The sequence below is a fragment of the Puma concolor genome, chromosome C2, assembly GCF_028749965.1.
Source record: "Puma concolor isolate L17-30 chromosome C2, mPumCon1.1.hap2, whole genome shotgun sequence".
NCBI lineage: Eukaryota > Metazoa > Chordata > Mammalia > Carnivora > Felidae > Puma > Puma concolor.
In genome coordinates, this window is record NC_141675.1 from 18285465 (window position 1) to 18304502 (window position 19038).

A 19038-nucleotide genomic window follows, 5' to 3' on the forward strand; every position below is an offset into this window, starting at 1 on the left:
TTCATACTTCTGTGTATATTTTAGTGGACAGAATTGAGTCCTTTGGCCTGTGGCGATCATCTAAAGCATTTGGTGCTGGCTTGCCATGAACAGGTGGAAGTGTGGCTGAGTCAGCTAGACCTGCTGGCTGGGTGTGGATCCTGACTTTTATTCTTTATGACTGTGTGACCTTGGGCAAGTTGTTTAACCTCTCTGTGCCCCAGTTTCCTCACCTGAGAAATGAGGATATTTTTATCTCCTCGAGTTAAAGAATAAATGTAAAATTCTCAGAAGAGGTGCCTGGCGTATAGGTTAGCTATTACTTTTATTATTTTGTTGGTGGTCTCTATAAAAGAAACCTGACAAAGGTGAAATTATAACTGGGAATCTTGGTGTCTGGATTTTTCCACCTCATGTACTACATTTACCAACCAACCATTTAGGAAATAAAGACATTAGACACACTTCCCTTTAATTTCCCTAACCTGTAACCAAATATATCTTCCCCCTCTGATTCGTGAATAGGAAACCTTCTCTCTACATAGTAAATATTAAGTCTTACCAAAGTTTAAATTGGGTAACCACACATTTAACAAATTCTATGTACTTTACATGGGGACTGTGCCCCTAAAACAGAGCGTCTCAAACATCAGTGTGGTTGGGAATCGCACGAGGATCTTGTTAATATGCAGATTCTGATTCAATTCTGGGGCCAGAATCCCACATTTCTAATGATCTCCTGAGCGATGCAGATGCGGTGTGATCCTCGGTCACACTTAGAGATATTCACAAGCCACCTGAGGACGGAAGGGTCGTGGCGGCACACGTGGCCCTCACTGGGGGCACACAGGCTGGAGAGGGGCGGGCCTGCAGACCCTCATTGCCCCACACCCTCTCCAGCTCGATTTTAAGCAACTGAAAAGCTTAAGAAAAACCAAAAAGGTGTGAGGAAGACATTAGAAATCCCACCCACTTCTCTTGGTTTTCCTGCACTGTAAAAAAAACATCGTAGAACAGATTGCACCAAGCGGTTTGACCCATCTGCAGTGCTAAATTATCTTCCACAAGACAGGCAGGTAGAAAGCCATTTAATTCTCCCCTCCATTTCCACTCAGGAAGAACAGGTGCTCAGCCAGACCCTCCCAGGGAACATTACGTACCCTGCAGAGTTGTGTCATACCACTGGGGCCCATTTAATGAAACGGATTTAAGTTATTTAACAGTGGTCAGAGAGCCTGAAAACATCCCCAAAGCATCTGCTTTCAAGGAGTCCTCACTATCTAAAACATCTCGCCTGCTAGCATAACCAAGAGTAAGGAAGGGGCAAGTACCACGGCAGGGCCTCTATCCCTGAACAAAAGGGAAAACCAAAGTCCTCCAGGTTGAAATGCTTCCCCCTAAATAAGGGAAAGATCTACATTGATCTCGATCCTAGTTGCTTATTTTCACAGAGAAATACGGACAATGATAGATTCTATGAAAACCCAGAGAAGGATGGATCCATAGCTCTATGTGTTATTCTACTTTATTTAACCCCAGCATCTATTTTGCTGATTACCCAAGAGACACATTTTACCTTTTTGAGAAATTATAAATCTCGGTTTGCTCTTTATCCACAAATTATACCCCAGCCCTAGCTTGCAAAGTTAGAAAGGATTCACGGGTATTTCCTACCCTGGGAAGGGGTATTTCGAGTTTGGAAACATAAAATGGGGACAGCCTTACAGACTACCTTATGTTTTTTTCAGCAATGTGGGTTCGGACTGGCAACGAGAATAAACATTATGATCTGAACTTTCATACAGGGGAAATCTAATCCTGGCAGTAAACATCTGTTCCCTTTTATGTGCATTCGTGGCTCTTTAATAGGAATGTTTTTGCAACAGCTGTAGCTTTTCTAATATCCTAAATGGAATCTCTGTAGCCTTTAGAGTAATTACACCTCACAGTTTAAGTCATCCGACCGGAGGATTCTGATTAAACCCAGGATGAATTATGGAAAAATCAAATGATCGTTCCTAGGGGAGGATTCCACTATGTCCTCTGGAAAGTACCTTCCAAGTCTCTAGGGCCTCTGGCCAGTGCTCCAGAGGGCGGCTTGTTCCTATGTGGCTAAATAATTGTGAGATGGCCGCCGACACGTTTCCATGCAGTTACACTTCACGTGGAGATTCCACTGTGGTCTTTGAACACACCTCGTTTTGTTGTGCTGTTTTTAACTTGGTTTCAGCCAAACTTCCAAATGGATTAATGTGAACCCCATTTAAAAGGTTCTAAACACACTTTAAAAAAATTTAATGGTTTTAACTCATTATCAAGAGGTTATCGTTGTAGTTTCTAGTTTCAGAATAACTATGTGAGGTTTCTATAGCCATGATGATTGTTTTTCATTTGGATAATGATGGCCTAATGAAATATACAGGAAAACTGGAGAAGCAGAAGCAGCCAGATAAGAAAAAGATTTGTTTCTCTCTTAGCAGCTCCCAGATCTCACTCACTTAATGGACTGAGAATCCCTGCCAAAGAAACACGAGAAACCCACGGTGATAGCAAACTTCAATTCACCTGCACACAGGGGCAGAGAAGTCCAGTCTCAACACAAAGAAAAATCAATAGGCAGGTGCTCCGTAAATGAAAGACAAAACCAGATAGCGATGGAAGTCAGCCTATCTGAACAAAGAGCCTGATTTTGCAAGACTTTGCCTACAAGATGATATTCCTGAGGATGCATTTCATGTAACCAAAGGCTAAGCAACAGCCTCAGCAGATCCTCATTTATAGTTTCAGGAGTGAAGCACCAGATATTGTCCAGATTGAGTACAACCTAGTTGGAATATTTGAGCACATTTCATGGTCCTGTGTCTTGCATTCTATACATGCATAAATACAATGTTAACATTTCACTTCCTTTAAAAATTTTTCAAAGAAAGTGTAAGTGAAAGGTCATCATGGTCTTAAACCCGAGTCTTTCCCTTCTGACCTCTGCTCCAGATCTTGAAATATCCATAGACACCTAGTACTTGGAAAGGGTGGAAGTGAAGGAAGAGAAGTTCTGAAGAAACAGTCTAGGGATCAAGAAAAGATCATGAGAAATAGCACTCAGCTAAGCAGGAGGAGGGTGAGAAAGCACAAAGGGGAGAAGGATTCTCTCATTTCGTATTCCCCACTGGCCTGTGGAGGAGCAGGAGGGAGCCATAGAGAGCAGATGAGTTTAGTTCAATTCCACACAAGGTAATGAGCATTCATGAATGTGCCAGGCCCCGTGCTACATGTTGGGGCAGAAATCAAACAAGCCATGGTCCCCACTATCAAGGATCTCATCAGTCTAAACAAGTGAACTCATAATTGCATTACTATAATGCCTTCGGAATAGAAGCACAGGAATCTGGTAACTTCCCTCCACGCTTATTTCCTCATTGGTTAATGTGGCAGACAATACCCATTTCTCCACATCGGAATGCAAGTTAGATACTGTAGGAAAAATGCTTGAAATGCTACCTGGCACATAGGTGCTCAGCTAATTTTTATTTGTGGTGCCTACTCTCGTAGCCCGGCATATAGAAGTCCTCAGTGAATTTTATGACCATTATCATACACATAAAGTACCCTGTAGATAATAAATGTGGTTTCCTCCCTTTCTAATCCTCCTTAGTCACAATTCCTGTAGAAGCCAGTGGCCTGGAAACTATCCCGCAAGCTGTAACCCATGCCCCCACGAGTCCTACAATGACCAGAATATTCCACTCCATTTTGCAGGTATGAGTTGTGGAGAATACCAAAGGATAGCTGGTCACAATGTCAAGGGCCATTCCTCATACTGGGAATGCTAACATGCACCGAGGAGATCTCAGAAGCAACACATGATTACACGTTACTAGAACAAGTAACAAATGTTTTTCGAAGGAAGAGGAACTCACCACTGACTGGAATAGCAGTCCCAGAGGAGGGGAAGGGGATGACTTATAATGTTTTTGTGGGTTAAGAGAAGGAGGGAGGAGAATGGAGCCTCCAGGTTCCTTCCCACCCACTGAGAATTATGGACTTGTTGTCTGTAGTTAGTGTAAAATAGGAAGGCAACACTTAAACGGATTATATTTCTGCTCAATGGTAGACCTTGTACATACGTTAGCTCGTTAGCTCGTGTAATCGTAACACCAATGCCGAGGGATTCTCACCCAGTTTCCTAATGAGACTCAGCAGTCATGTAACCCTTTCCTCACAATTCTTGAAAGGAGTAATGGTGAATTTCCCTTAAAAACTGTCAACAATTTGGGGGCGCCTGGGTGGCTCAGTCGGTTGAGCGTCCGACTTCAGCTCAGGTCACGATCTTGCGGTTTGGGAGTTTGAGTCCTGTGTCGGGCTCTGTGCTGACAGCTCAAAGCTCGGAGCCTGCTTCGGATTGTGTGTGTGTGTGTGTGTGTGTGTGTGTGTGTGTGTGTGTGTGTGTGTGTGTGTGTGTGTGTGTGTGTGTGTGTGTGTGTGTGTGTGTGTGTGTGTGTGTGTGTGTGTGTGTGTGTGTGTGTGTGTGTGTCTCTGCCCCTCCCCCACTCACACTCTGTCTCCTTCGAAAATAGGCATTAAAAATTCAGAAAAAAAAAACCATCAGCAATTTGACTTTTCTCTCATTTAGGGGAAATCTCCCTCCCTTGCCCAAATACTCCAAATACACAAGTCTTACAGATTCCGCTGACGAAGCACTGCCCCCAAAGCCCTTCATAAAAAGCGGTGAGCCAGGCACTACAGCTTAGGCTACTCGTTGAGATTTCCAGGCCAAGCAAAGCCACCCTAGATGGATCCAAGGACACTGGCAAACAATCCAGCAGCCTGCCCTCTGGTAACTGGCCCACCCACCCCAGATGATGAGACGATAGTCCTAGGTCAGAGGTCCTGATAAGATAGCACTGACACCTGCAGCCGTGCTCTGGTGTCCCTTGTGAAGCTCTCCACCAGACACTTGTCTGGGCAGCAAACAAGCTACACCTGTCTTAAGCAAATTCCAAAGTAAAAACAGGAAGTTCACCCAGTCTGAGGACCGGGACAAGCAGAGTCTAGATTCCCTTTCTGTCTTCTCCGTGCACAGAATGAATCAAAGGCTGACATGCATCTGATTATGGCCAAGCTACCTTTTGTTGCAGAACATTGATGTGAACCAGCTCTGGCTGACTAGCTCTCACACAGAGCGCGTGATGGCTCAGTGCAGAAGATCCCTGGATAGAATCAAGTCTTTGTGTGCTCTGTTAGGCTTCTGAAGTATCTGGACCAGTCTCTATTATGTTAGATTATTTCCAAATAATATTCATTCAGGTCCTGTCGTGTTAAAGCACTGTGCTTGGTGCTGTAGGAGCTGAGAGATGAAGTTGATCGGAGTCCAATAGAGGGGGGAGGGGAAGTACGGATCCCATTGACGTAATACAGGGAAAACACGGTAAGTTCTTGCCTTACGGAGGAGAGACAGACAAGGATTATATAGACATTCAAGAGAGATCCAAAAGGTAGAGCAATTGGCCCAAAGTCACACGGCTGATAAATGCCAAAGCCAGAATTTGAACCTTAATCAGCAGAGTGCAGATTCTTTTTTTAATTTTTTTTTCAACGTTTATTTATTTTTGGGACAGAGAGAGACAGAGCATGAACGGGGGAGGGGCAGAGAGAGAGGGAGACACAGAATCGGAAACAGGCTCCAGGCTCCGAGCCATCAGCCCAGAGCCTGACGCGGGGCTCGAACTCCCGGACCGCGAGATCGTGACCTGGCTGAAGTCGGACGCTTAACCGACTGCGCCACCCAGGCGCCCCAAGAGTGCAGATTCTTAACCACTATTAAACCCCGCTTCTAAAAACTTTTTTTTTTTTTTACGTTTTTGAGAGAAAGAGACAGACAGAACGTGAGTGAGGGAGAAACAGACAGAATCTGAAGCGGGCTCCAGGCTCTGAACTGTCAGCACAGAGCCCAATGCAGGGCTCAAACCCACAAACTGTAAGATCATGACCTGAGCCGAAGTCAGATGCTTAACCGACTGAGCCACCCAAGCACCCCACCGCTAAAAAGCAAGACAGTTTTCATTTTCTCAGCAGTCTGGAGAAGACAGTATTGGCAGTAGAAAATCTGCATTGAAGTTGTTTTCATAGTTTTGAGTCCTCCTTGGGACTTATCAGTGACTTAGATAAGAAAACAGGCAAGAAGTCTGTGCCTAGGAAATCGTTTTCTCTTTGCAAAGTTACCAGATTGTTAGGATGGTAATTAAGGCATCGTGCTAGGCACCGTGTTCAACAAATTCTTTTAAAAAAGGAAATGATTAAGTCATTGTCCCAGACTAGGAGTCTGGAGTTTTCGCTTTGGCCAGCAAGAAAACAGAGAATTCAGTATTAAAAAAAACACGCTAACATCCCGGAGGAGACAAGAGCCCGAACTGCCCTTTCATCTCCATATTTATTGAGCTCACAAGATATTACCCACGTGGTGAACGTGAAGAAAACAAGATCTTACACACGTGAACGTGGAGAAAACAATCAGATAGTAATTATTAACTTGTGTGTTGAAGAACCAAAGGGGGGGCAAGTGGAGTTTGTGATCAAAATACAATAGTACATTGGCGTCAGATGGAAAGTAAGTTCCTGCAGGTGATATAACAAGTTACTTGTGATTCCATTATACTCTCTCACTAGCTAACCTCGGGCGCTTTTGCCCTGTGGTCACAGCTTTCCGCCCGAAGCTTCTTTCTAACCGATTTATGTAAGTAGAACCTATTTCCCCATAAATCATAAGTTATGAAGTAGCACATGGACAGAGAAAGATACATGGAAAGTGTTAATGAAGTTTGGAGGGTGGATGGGATGGTTCAAGAAAACCTAAATAGATCTAGGCTTTGAAGGCTGAGAACAGATCAAATCCTATGAGCAACATTATATGGTCAGTTTACAAATGGAAAGAACTGAGGCTTAGAAAGTGGCAGTGATTTCCAAAATTGGACCCTTCGGCCACTAAAAGAGTGGGACTCAGATTTCCAACTTCCCTCTCTCCTCTGTTCACTAAAACAGAGTCGCCCCCAGGTCGAGATGGGGATCCAACCATTAGGGTTTTGTGAACAGTGGGCTGTAGGTGGCTTAGAATGAAAGCAGGCAGACCAGTTGTGAATATAAATAAGTAACTGAGGGACGCCTGGGTGGCTCAGTCAGTTAAGCGTCTGACTTCAGCTTAGGTCATGATCTCGGGGTCCGTGGGTTCAAGCCCCATGTTGGGCTGTGTGCTGACAACTCAGAGCCTGGAGCCTTCTTCAGATTCTGTGTCTCCCTCTGTCTCTGCCCCTCCTCAACTCTTGCTCTCTCTCTCTCAAAAATAAATAAAAAAACATTAAAAAAAATTAAAATGAGTAACTGAGAAAACTGAATAATAAACACAGTTGATAAAGAACTTTGAAAGAATAAAATGATAACTATTAGGGCACCTGGGTGGCTCAGTGGGTAAAGCATCTGACTTCAGCTCAGGTCATGATCTCATAGTTCATAAGTTCAAGCTCCATTTAGTGAATTCAAGCCCCATTTCGTGTGAGCCCCACTTTCTCTCCCTCTCTCTGCTCTTCATCGGATTCTCTGTCTGTCTCCCTCTCTCTGCTCCTCTCTCGTGTCCTCTCTCTCAAAAAAAAAAATTTAAAAAATAAAATAAATTACTCCTATTAAAAAAATGATAACTATTAATAGGCTAATGGCTACTCATCAAACTAAGGCAAATAATGATAATATTATCTGTTAACAGCACAAAGGTATGAAAGAGCAGATGAAGTGCTTCTCTGAATGTAACGTTCCTCTTAAATCAAGCAGTGTCACTGTGTACCTCCCTGGATGTTCATGAAGATGAGTAAGAATGTCTAGTTCCATACTTGGCCCTTAGTAAATGCTCAGCCAAACATTAGTCTCCTGTTCTACCGGACTCCACAAATAAAAGTCAGTTGCTATGTACATAGTATGAGAATTAGGCAAAGTTAAAACTTAATGGGCTCGAGTAAAAAATTGGAATGGAAATTAGAGACGTCATACTTAATATCCTGAGCTATACGTGATAATTCAACACACTCCCTGGGTTTGCAAAGCACACTGTATACACATTCCCCTACCACAGAGTATGGGTTGGGGTCTCAATGCCTAATACTGATGGCCTTTAATGCAAACTAAACACTCTTATAATGAGTGCTATGAAATCCCAGCCTACTCAGCTGACCCTCACTGACCACATTGTCATAATCCTATTTCCTTTGCCTTAGTGCTTTTCTAATGTATCAGCTTGATTTTGTGTCCTGAAATACTTGAATATTTCCATGTAATTCTCCCTTTTTTGATGGACAGATTTATTTCTGATCCTATTTAATGAAACTTCCTGAGATAGGCTGTAGGTAGTTATATTAATGAGATTTAGGTTTGTTTCTTTTTACAAAAGGTGTTGTGTCATTCAAAGTCACAAGAATTGTTGGGGCGCCTGGGTGGCGCAGTCGGTTAAGCGTCCGACTTCAGCCAGGTCACGATCTCGCGGTCCGTGAGTTCGAGCCCCGCGTCGGGCTCTGGGTTGATGGCTCAGAGCCTGGAGCCTGTTTCCGATTCTGTGTCTCCCTCTCTCTCTGCCCCTCCCCCGTTCATGCTCTGTCTCTCTCTGTCCCAAAAATAAATAAAAAAAAAAAAACGTTGAAAAAAACAAAGTCACAAGAATTGTAGATCTCTAACACAAATTCAGCCACTCGATCTATACGCTCTTGAGAAACACAGGCCAATGTGTGCCTGGTTATTTTAGTAGCAGTTCACATGCTCCTATCTACTTATTTTCTCCAATTCTTCTTGGATAAATTAAATTGGTTAATTGTCTTGATGTCTAGAATATGAAGTATTGAAAGCCAGGTATTAGCTAGAATCCATTAAAGAGCAAAGGATTCACACTGCATGTGAATAACAAGATATGGTCATTCCTAGAATCCTCCTTTAAAAAAAAATGTGGGGCTCCTGGGTGGCTCAGTCGGTTAAGCGTCCGACTTCAGCTCAGGTCATGATCTCACAGTCTGTGAGTTTGAGCCCCGCGTCAGGCTCTGTGCTGACAGCTCAGAGCCTGGAGCCTGCTTTGGATTCTGTGTCTCCCTCTCTCTCTCTCTGCCCCTCCCCTGCTCATGCTCTGTCTCTGTCTCAGGGGCAGCTGAGTGGCTCAGTTGATTAAGCATCTGACTTCAGCTCAGGTCATGACCTGATGGTTTGTGGGTTCGAACACCACATTGGGCTCTCTGCTAACAGCAGAGAGCCTGCTTTGGATCTTCTGTCCCCCTTTCTCTCTGCCCCTCCCCTGCTTGCTCTCTCTCTCAAAAATAAATAAACATTAAAAAATTTTTAGTGTATTGCTACTATTATTCACATCATGTCCCAGATAATTAATGCCCAGAGCAACAGACTTTTTAGGGGAATACTTATTTACATCCGCACCCACCATCTATAAGATAATATCCAATTAATATCTGACCTTTTATTGAAATATAGTTGACCCACAATGTTACATTAGTTTCAGGTGTACAAATAGTGATTTTACAAGTTTATACAATATGCTGTGCTCACCACAGGTAGCTACCATCTGTCACCATACGTTATTATTATACCATTGACTGTATTCCCTGTGCTGTACCTTTTATCCCCATGACTTATTCATTCATATCTGGAAGCCTGTGTCTCCCACTTCCCTTCACCCATTTTACCCACCCTGTACCCTCCTCTCCTCTGGCAACCATCAGTTTGTTCTTTGTACTTATCTATCTGCTTCTGCTTTTTGTTTGTTCATTCATTTTGTTTTTTAGATTTTACCTACATATAAGTGAAATCAGATAGGATTTCTTTCTCAGTCTGATTTATTTCACTTAGCATAATACTCTTTAGGTCCATCTACGTTGTTGCAAATGGCAACATCTCATCCTTTTTTATGGTTGTGTAATTTTTCTGTGTGTGTGTGTGTGTATACAGCACCTCTTTATCCATTCATCTATCAATGAACACTTATGTTACTTCCCTACCTTGCCTATTGTAAGTCATATATTATACATATATCTTTTTAAATCAGTGTTTTTGTTTTGTTTGGTAAGTACCCAGTAGTGGAATTAGAGAATCATAGGGTAGTTCTATTTTTAAATTTTGGAGGAGTCTCCATATTGTTTTCCACAGTGGCTGCACCAATTTAAATTCTCACCAGTGGTGCCCCAGGGTTCCTATTTCTCCACATCCACACCAACACTTATTGTTTCTTGTGGTTTTGATTCTAGCCCTTCTGACAAGTGTGAGGTGATATCTCATTGTGCTTTTGATTTGCATTTCCCTGATGATTATAGCACTGAGAATATTTTCATAACATCTGACTTTTAAAGCTTCACACAGCTGATCCCAAAACAGTTGATGAATTGTTTAATTATAAAGCAAATTTACTTCAAGGCTGTGTAAAAACATCAGGGTGTGAGATGGAGACTATGTCCTTACCTGGAACCTGCCAGTAATTTGTTTTCCTGCCTTCAGTTTTCTGAACTCTGTGGATCTCCAACTCTTTTGGGTATCAGAATCATCTGGAGAACTTAGCAAATAAACAAACGCCCTGGCCCCATCCCACTTCAATAGGCCTGGTCTTCTGTGTTCTTTAGTAGTGCCTCAGGTGATTGTCACTCACTAAGGTTTGAGAATGGTTGACTTAATCTGTTGCTATTTCAGTCCCTCTACGAAGATATGCCTCATTGATTTGAGTTTGGGGGGAACCAAAGGATACGAGCATTAGACATAGAAATAGCAGGGTACCCCTGAACACCAGCACTGCCAAGCAAACACACGTGAGGTAACTTATGGGCAGAATTTAAGGAGCTCGGTGTAGTGGGTATCTTATCCCTCCTTTGGAATGGAATAGGACTTGTATGTGTTGCCCTGTTCATGGAAGGATAAGAATCAAGAATCCTCCTTAAATAGAATCCTCTCAACTTTTCCCATGACCCAACCAAGAGTTCTCAGTCCCCAGGTTTCCCAGCAGGTGCCCCAACCAATAAACTTGCCAATTAAGCGGCTGAATATCATTATCATGAATGTAATTACAGACAGTAATTTACGAGCCCATAAATGCCTCCCATGAATGAAGCCCTTTCCCCCAACCATCTCAACTTCTTTTCTTAGGAAAATGGATGGCAATCTTATCCCTTGCCTCACCCCAAACATAACCTCCCTTGCTTAGAAGAAATCCCTGCTCTTGCTGGCCCAGGGGACACGCTGAGCAAGCTTTAATAGGCTGTGCTTAAGGAGGAATGTCCCCTTGGGTGGAGTCCCTTTCAGTATCTCTCATCCAAGCGTGGTCACTAGCTCCCTTCACTAGGGAGCAGTAACTACTCACTTTGGCTGAATTTCTTAATTTCCGTTTGATCAGGGAAATTGATACCAAATTTTAAGAATTTCTGCAGAGAAATCAAATGTTGGAGGCTTTACAAAATAGTGTGATAACTTTAGCATTACTTAACATGGAGCTTTACAGGATGCAATTTACCAAGGATTTAGAGAGTCCCTGAAAACAAAGAAGACATATAGAAACATGCATTGGTCAGAAGCCTTTTTATGTATGTAGAAATAAAATCAATCTCTTTAGGCCCAGAATTAACCCTTGCATTCAGTAGCTTTATATTTAGCTCATGAAAACCTCAAACCCTCGCGGATAATAAACTTGAATGGATTCTACATAGATATGTTTAATTTGAATGCAATACAATCTCTCACGATTTTAATCTGTTGTTTTCTTTTAATGGATAGTGAGAATAGGTACCTGTAATTGCACACTAGCTGGCTGTGGTTGAGTCCAGATTTCTTGATTCACCATGCATTGAATAAGGCCACGTAATCTCCAAAGAGAAAGGACTCATGACCTCACACAATGCCTAGCACGGCCGTTTGCATACAGTGAATTTTCAGGGCTCTTCTCTGAATAAGATCAAATGTTGTATCCAAAAGCTGTCACAGTAGAATTTTTTTTTTTTTTTTTGGCAAGGACTTATTGCTTACTGGCCTTGTTATTTCAAGCCACAGCATTTCCATTTACTGTGACAAAGAAATCATGTGTTGATTATTTGTTGTCAATGTTCACAGTCGCCTCCTGGAGTAGAAAGAGAGTGTATGTGTGTTAGAATTTCCACATAGTAACCTGAAATCTCACAGGGTAAATGTGGCTTCCAAAGTGACTGAGAGTAGGTCACACTTTTAGAGAAACCATCCTAACTAACAACAACTGAAGACGTTTAGCCCTTTAGAGAGGGTGCTTACGAAAACCTAAAGCATTTTTAACCCTTGCGTTAAATAATTTAAAAGTCGTTTTAAATGTTAGAAAGGCAGCTTACTTAATACTCCCAATACTGGGGAGCCTCAGTGGGTTAAATGTCCGACTTTGGCTCAGGCCATGATCTCGCGGTCTGTGAGTTCGAGCCCCGTGTCAGGCTCTGTGCTGACAGCTCAGAGCCTGGAGCTTGCTTCGGATTCTGTGTCTCCCTCTCTCTCTGCCCTTCCCCTGCTCACACTCTGTCTCCCTCTCTGTATCTCAAAAATAAATAAACATTAAAAAAAAGAAAAAAACCTCCCAATACTATGCACAGATCAGGATGGACTCTTCTCTCTAATATGGATATCTTTGCTCCTTTGGTAATTTCTGCATAAAGGAAAATTCACTTATAAATTACAGTCTTTCAATCACTGTGTATGATCAATTTAAAAGTATAACTCTATATTGTATTTTTCTCATTTTGACAGTAGCCTAAGAATTTCTAGAAATATGGATGACCAGATGGATTTTGTTTTTTAATTTTTTGTATATACAAATACATACATACATTAGCCTGTTCATTTTCACTACCTTATATCCATGTACAGTAAATATATTCAAGGAGGTAAAGTTTGCCACCGGGGAAGATCAGTGTGAGAAAGTTTTCATTATGTTATTCCACTTCTTCCTATTTTCTAGAGGGTAGATTTTCAAGTCCCTATAAATTAAATAGGAAGAACAATACCATATACATAAGTAATTCACTGCCTCTGCCTCAGCCAAAGAGATCCGGAGCTTATTCTATCATTAGGGCTGCTAATCGGCGCCACAACTAAAGCGCTGTCTGCTTTCCTTCATTGGATCTCATTGCCTATTTGGGACTACATTTACAAATATCCATTTGAAGATCCAGTCCCTTTTATCAGGCTGTTAGGGAAGAAGGTGGTAGGGAGGACTGAGTTGTCACTCTTTGAGGAACCACGTGAGCATGTCCCACTTAAGTAACAAGGGTGCCCCTCAGGTCAGCCTGTGATGAAACCAAAGTCAAACAAGGCTGAATCCTGGATGTTTTATGTCCTAAGGATCTGAAAAGTGTACATGGCCAGCCCTGACCCTCAAGACCTCAAACGATCGTCTAAGCAGTAACATAAATTGGCGTAAACTTGCTCTTGGGCTATTGCTGTGGAAGCCTGGCTGGCGAAAGCACAGCCTTTCCATGGAGGAACTAATGTCTTTCTAGGCACTAAAAATAAGGGGGAATGTGTTGATTACTCCGACAGGCAATCCAACTGCGGTGGCTAAATGCCCAAGGCTGACAAATTCTGCATCTTATCACTGCCGTCAAGTGGAGGTGCATGTGAATACTGTCAGCCCCAAAGAATTGAGAAACAACTTGCCTTCCAAAACTGCATCTCAACAAAATCTTGACAATGCCAACAGCTCGTCATCTCGTGTTTTTCAACCCTCCAGAAAATGGCCTTCCAGCCTGGGACAAACCAAAGCACTGTCCAGACCGAGAACACGACTGGAAGCTAGTAGGAATGTCTGAAGCCTGCCTACATAGGAAGAGCCATGCGGAGAGGCGCAGCGCATTGAAAAATGAACAGACATCACCACATCTCATCCAGGCCACTTGGACTAGCTCAATATTCCATCTGGACCATGACGATGTGACTGATCAGAATGTCCCAAGTGCCCAGACCTTCCAAACAGAAGAGAAGAAATGTAAAGGTAACCCGATTTTTATTAGACCCTACCAAGTTGTTTCTTCAACAAGCAGAAAAAAAATCTCTGTTGTAAATGTGTGCTCAGCTCCATTTATTCCAATGCACATTGTCCATGTGTTTTCCCCAACTGTTCCGTTGCAGGGTTTCTTTATCCCCAAATCTTCTTTTGAACATAAATAAATGAGTCCCAAAGGAAAGCAGTTAATTTCAGTTTCATGTTGTGTTGGACACTTGAGGAGAAGACATTTTTATTTCTCTAATTAGCAGATGGGTTGTTAGCTTTGGCTTTAACTCTGCTTTTGAATCTGAGTAGAAAAAGACATTGCTATCGTTCTATAACTACTTGCCTTTGATACGCGCGCGCGTGTGTGTGTGTGTGTGTGTGTGTGTGTGTGTGTGTGTGTTTCTTTTCCCAATGGCTAATGGGATCTCAAAGACTACCTTTAACCCAAATAGACAATTCATGCTCAAAAGAGAGGTTTTAAGTTGTTTTCTTTTACTCATTAAATCCTTGTGTCATCTTCCTGAAAGGCAAGATTATGGTGTTAGGAGGTTGTCACCTCATAAAAAAAGTGTTAAACTGGCCTTAAGTTCCTGATTGCATTAGATTTAACTGGTCTTTACCTCAGGTTGCCTCCACCCTGACAGATGTCTTTGTGCTGATCGCTTTATTGTCTTAGGGCTCCCCAAAATGTGTGCTTTGTAAATTCATTTGTGCTTTTAAATGTCCACGTTCATGTGACTTTCCATTCTTTTTCAATTTAGCATGTAGGGGGAGAAAGGATCTTTTTGGTTCTTCTTTAAGGACTTTGACTCATGACTAAGTTTTAGATTGTGTGTTTGGAAATCTGGCAATCACTCAGCAAGATATATTAATGAAAGTCTGTAAAGGCTCTTCTATATGAGCCATGAAAGACTTTTACATACTGTTTTAACTTGAAGATAAACACATGATCATTCTATCAAAAAACGACTGGTCTTTTAGCTTTTCAGAGAACACATGATAATCTCCTTAGAACTACCAGTTGACCTGGGAAGTTGAGTGTGTACATTGTTTCAACTGAAAATAGAATTATCGAAGAATAGTAAAATAGTGGTATGAGCTCTGATTTGAGTGTAGTCAAAACTATACATGTTTTGAATGGGAAGATTTGTGTTTGAACTGCCTCTCTCTTATTTGGGGATTTGAGAAACTGAATGGGTATTTAGAAAAAGAACAAAATAAGGTTTTTTTTGAAAGAGCATACAGGACAAGAATGTGTGTCTGTGTGTGTGCATGGGCACACAAATTTGTTTGAGAAACAATTGAGATTTAGTCTTAGAATTTGCAGCCAGAGTGTGTCTTCAGAATTTATGAGCTGGGTCAAAACCATGTCACTGCTTGGTTTACAGTGAGATGCCAACATGAAAGTGTAGTATCCTCGTCATCTAAGAACCTCACAAACTAATTTGATTCATTCACAGTTGGTACCCACACTCATTCATTCAGTCAGCCACTCATTTATTCATTCATAGGCTCCATCTATGTCTCCATCATTGACAAAAAATCTTGGCCTTGGGTACCCAGAGTTCCCAATACTGTAGTTTTCAGTTTGTAGTTATACCTTAAAAGCAAAAGGAAACCGTCTCTATTTGGATCCAAGGCGGTAACTATGGTACAGTGGTTAAAGTCACAAGTTTGGGCTAGAATCCTAGCCCTTCCGCTCTGTCCTTGAGCAAGTTTATGTGATTGTTGATAGAATTAAATAAGATAATATATTTAAGCATTTAGCATAGTACCTCTCATAAGTGCTCTCTAAATGGCAGCTATCATTATTACTGTGATCAGTATTATTAGCTATGCACCATTAAATCACATAAATTCCTTGTGCTCCACTGTGTGCCTAGTAAGGTATGGAGAAGGAGAATAGGACAGATGAGTGTGGGGTAAGGCATGACGTATCGGGGGGATTAGAGTTGATAACCCATTTTGGATTCATTAAGCTCTCCTTTGCTGAAAGTCAGAGAACTATTTAATAAGAAAATATAATTAAATTATTACATTAAAGTCCTTCCTCAAGATTCTAGTATTAAAAGGGAAACAGCTACTAGCAACGTGGATGGAACTGGAGAGTGTTATGCTAAGTGAAATAAGTCATATAGAGAAAGACAGATATCATATGTTTTTCACTCTTATGTGGATCCTGACAAACTTAACAGAAGACCATGGGGGAGGGGAAGGAAAAAAAAAAGTTAGAGAGGGAGGGAGCCAAACCATAAGAGACTCTTAAAAACTGAGAATAAACTGAGGGTTGATGGGGAGTGGGAGGGAGGGGAGGGTGGGCGATGGGCATTGAGGAGGGCATCTGTTGGGATGAGCACTGGGTGTTGTATGGAAACCAATTTGACAATAAATTTCATATTAAAAAAATAATAAAAATAAAAAATAAGAAATAAAAAAAAAAAGGAAAACAACTAAGGAAAAATCTCTGGTAGTTTCTACAGTAACCAGCAGGGTTCACCTTGGCATGAACATAAGTCAATGGCTTGGCTGAGCATGAAAATGCCACAGGAAGCCCAATGTTGTCATGGCCCATGAACCGTATAAACTGAATTTTACTCATTCACAGTGGACAACTCTATTTAGGGAGACACCTGTGAGGCCAGAGAAACAACTTGATTAGTCGCTCTTTTCTTCTTGGAGTTGGTTCTTGTTCATCTGCTCTGCCCGTCTGCCACCTGTATAAAATCACTGTGAGGAGAGTTCTGTTTTAATATCCATTTATGCTGGATATTTATTTCCTGGCTATCTCTTTCCAGCCCCCAAGCATGCTTGATATCTCAGTCCTGGGCTACAATTCCATGCGTTTATCCCATCAGTGTTTATTAAGTGCCTGCTATATGTAGGACATTACCCTTGATGTCTGAGTATGAAAAATAGCATCAAGGCCAAAAGTATATCCAAAGAGCCCCATTTCAAGGACCCAAAATGGAATTAACAAGAACTAAATGGTCCCGAAGGATACAAAAAGTTAAGGATCTACGGTGCAAGAGCCAAAAGAACAAATTGCCTGCTTGAGTTACACAATAAGCCTGTCTCTCAGGTCAGTAAGTAGCCCATCTAGATCAGTGCATCTCCAAGGGTGGTTTGTGGATGAGTACCCTTCTACAAATTGTCATCGTTACTCTCTATTGATGCAAATACAGACTAACAGTAAGCATTAGAAACTTTTCTAGCAATTTGACATTACCACTGACTTTCAAATACATGATCAGTGGATTCACATCACTGAACAGAGACTGGACCAGTCAGGAATTGTCAAACTTGCCTGGTCAGCCATGCATGGCCACAGCTATGTCACAGTCGTGTGCAGTATAACCACATATTGAGCTATAATGGACCAGATATTTTTTTAAATGGTCCTTCGGTTCAAATAATTATGCTTTATAGAATTATTGATGTTTTTCTTGTCGCTTATTTATGGTGTATATTCAATGTCTTGGTTTTCATTTTGGTCTGAACACCAGTTTCATTTTAATCTGCATATACCTGTGCTTCTATCCGCTACAGTCCTTCTAAAGAAATTAATTGGTAACACATTTAACTAGAATGAGAACTCTGGCAACCTAACATTCTGCTGCAAAGCCCACAATTCAAACCTGCTCTAGTACCAGGGGCTATTTCCAACCAGAAGCAAGCGACCCCATTCCCTTCCCCAAGCCACCCTTCTGTCTCCACACTACACCTCCCTGGAGTTTTTGAACTGATTGCTTAGCCACAAGGACCACATCCTACTCCTGCCCACCTCCTTCCTTCCCAGAGTCTGAGATGATACATTCAGTGGTGCTCAAAGTGCACCAACCAGTGGCACTAACTACACCAGGAGCTTGTCAGAAATGCAGAATCTCAGGCCTCAATCCAGACTGCTGAATTGGAAGCTTTGAAAAGAGGCCCAAGAATGTGTTTTTTAGCCAGCCCTCTGGGTGATGGTTAAAAACAATCAGGAGGAAATGCCTAAGAATGCATACTCTTAAGCTCTTAGTATAGGAGAGGTCCTGCCACCTAGTGGACATTTAGGGAATGTGCATTTTTCTTCCCTTTCTTGACTGGGACCGGAGAGCCACCTACGTCACTGGTTTTGATAATACTTCCTTTAGGCCTGGTTTAGCTTTTTTTTTTTTTTTTTTCAAATTTCTTTTAATGTTTATTTTTATTTCTGAGAAAGAGAGAGAGCGTGCACATGCGGGGGAGGGGCAGAGAGAGAGGGAGACACAGAGCAGGCTCCAGGCTCTAAGCTGTCTGTCAGTGCAGAGCCCGACGCAGGGCTAGAACTCATGAACCTCAAGATCATGACCGGAGTCAAAGTCAGTCGCCCAACCAACTGAGCCATCCAGGCGCCCCTAGGTCTGGTTTGTCTTAATTGCCAACTGGATGTTCTATTTAATCACTCAGCCTGGTAACACATCCCTCTGGGACTTGAACCCTTCAGAGAATCCCACTCTGTTTGGCTGGGGCCCTGATCCTCCTCTAAGTACTTAGAAGGCTTCTTCACGCAGACCTCTCATGCCTTCCTGAACTTCTCTTCAGAACCACAGGGTCTCACCAGTCCCACAAGGATGAGTCCCAGATGGATGTGTGCACTCCTGTAGCTGGATCCAGACAATCAGACCTCCATCCTTAGATGTTTGTGCTCAACGTCAGTCAGGGACCTCCCAGTAGGAGGAGAGAGGCAAGGACTGACCCACCTCCCCTGCTGCGTCAGAAGAAAGTGAACAGCAATCTGGTGATCTCACTGAATGTTCTCTGTAGGTCAATTCTATGTTTAATATCAAAAGAGTTAAGTCTTAGATTGGAGAAAGACAAGAAAAAAAGTTAAAATAATTTTACTAACAAGTTATTTTCTCTCATCATAAAATCCTCCCATGTTCATGTCAAAGTTGAAAATTTCAACAAAAATAATTTTTATAAATATTTTAATTCCATCTTCCAAAGACAAGCAGTGTTAAAATCTTCAGTATATCTCTTTTTTCTATGCATCTCTATTTTTTCTAAACACGGGATCATACTGG

The 19038-nt window shown here is 41.9% G+C and overlaps 1 protein-coding gene across 12 annotated transcripts in view; it reads left to right on the plus strand.

Moving 5' to 3' along the window:
* The window catches only part of THRB (thyroid hormone receptor beta), a 391687-nt gene that overhangs the window by 299771 nt on the left and 72878 nt on the right, over positions 1 to 19038 (plus strand). For 11 of the 12 annotated variants that reach the window (XM_086676252.1, XM_086676251.1, XM_086676248.1 and 8 more), the window contains one exon: positions 13733 to 13993. The exons of the other annotated variant lie outside the window; for it this stretch is intronic. In XM_086676252.1, coding sequence (XP_086532378.1) covers positions 13733 to 13993 — 261 coding nt within the window. The remainder of the gene's footprint in view (positions 1 to 13732; positions 13994 to 19038) is intronic. 12 annotated transcript variants of the gene reach the window in all.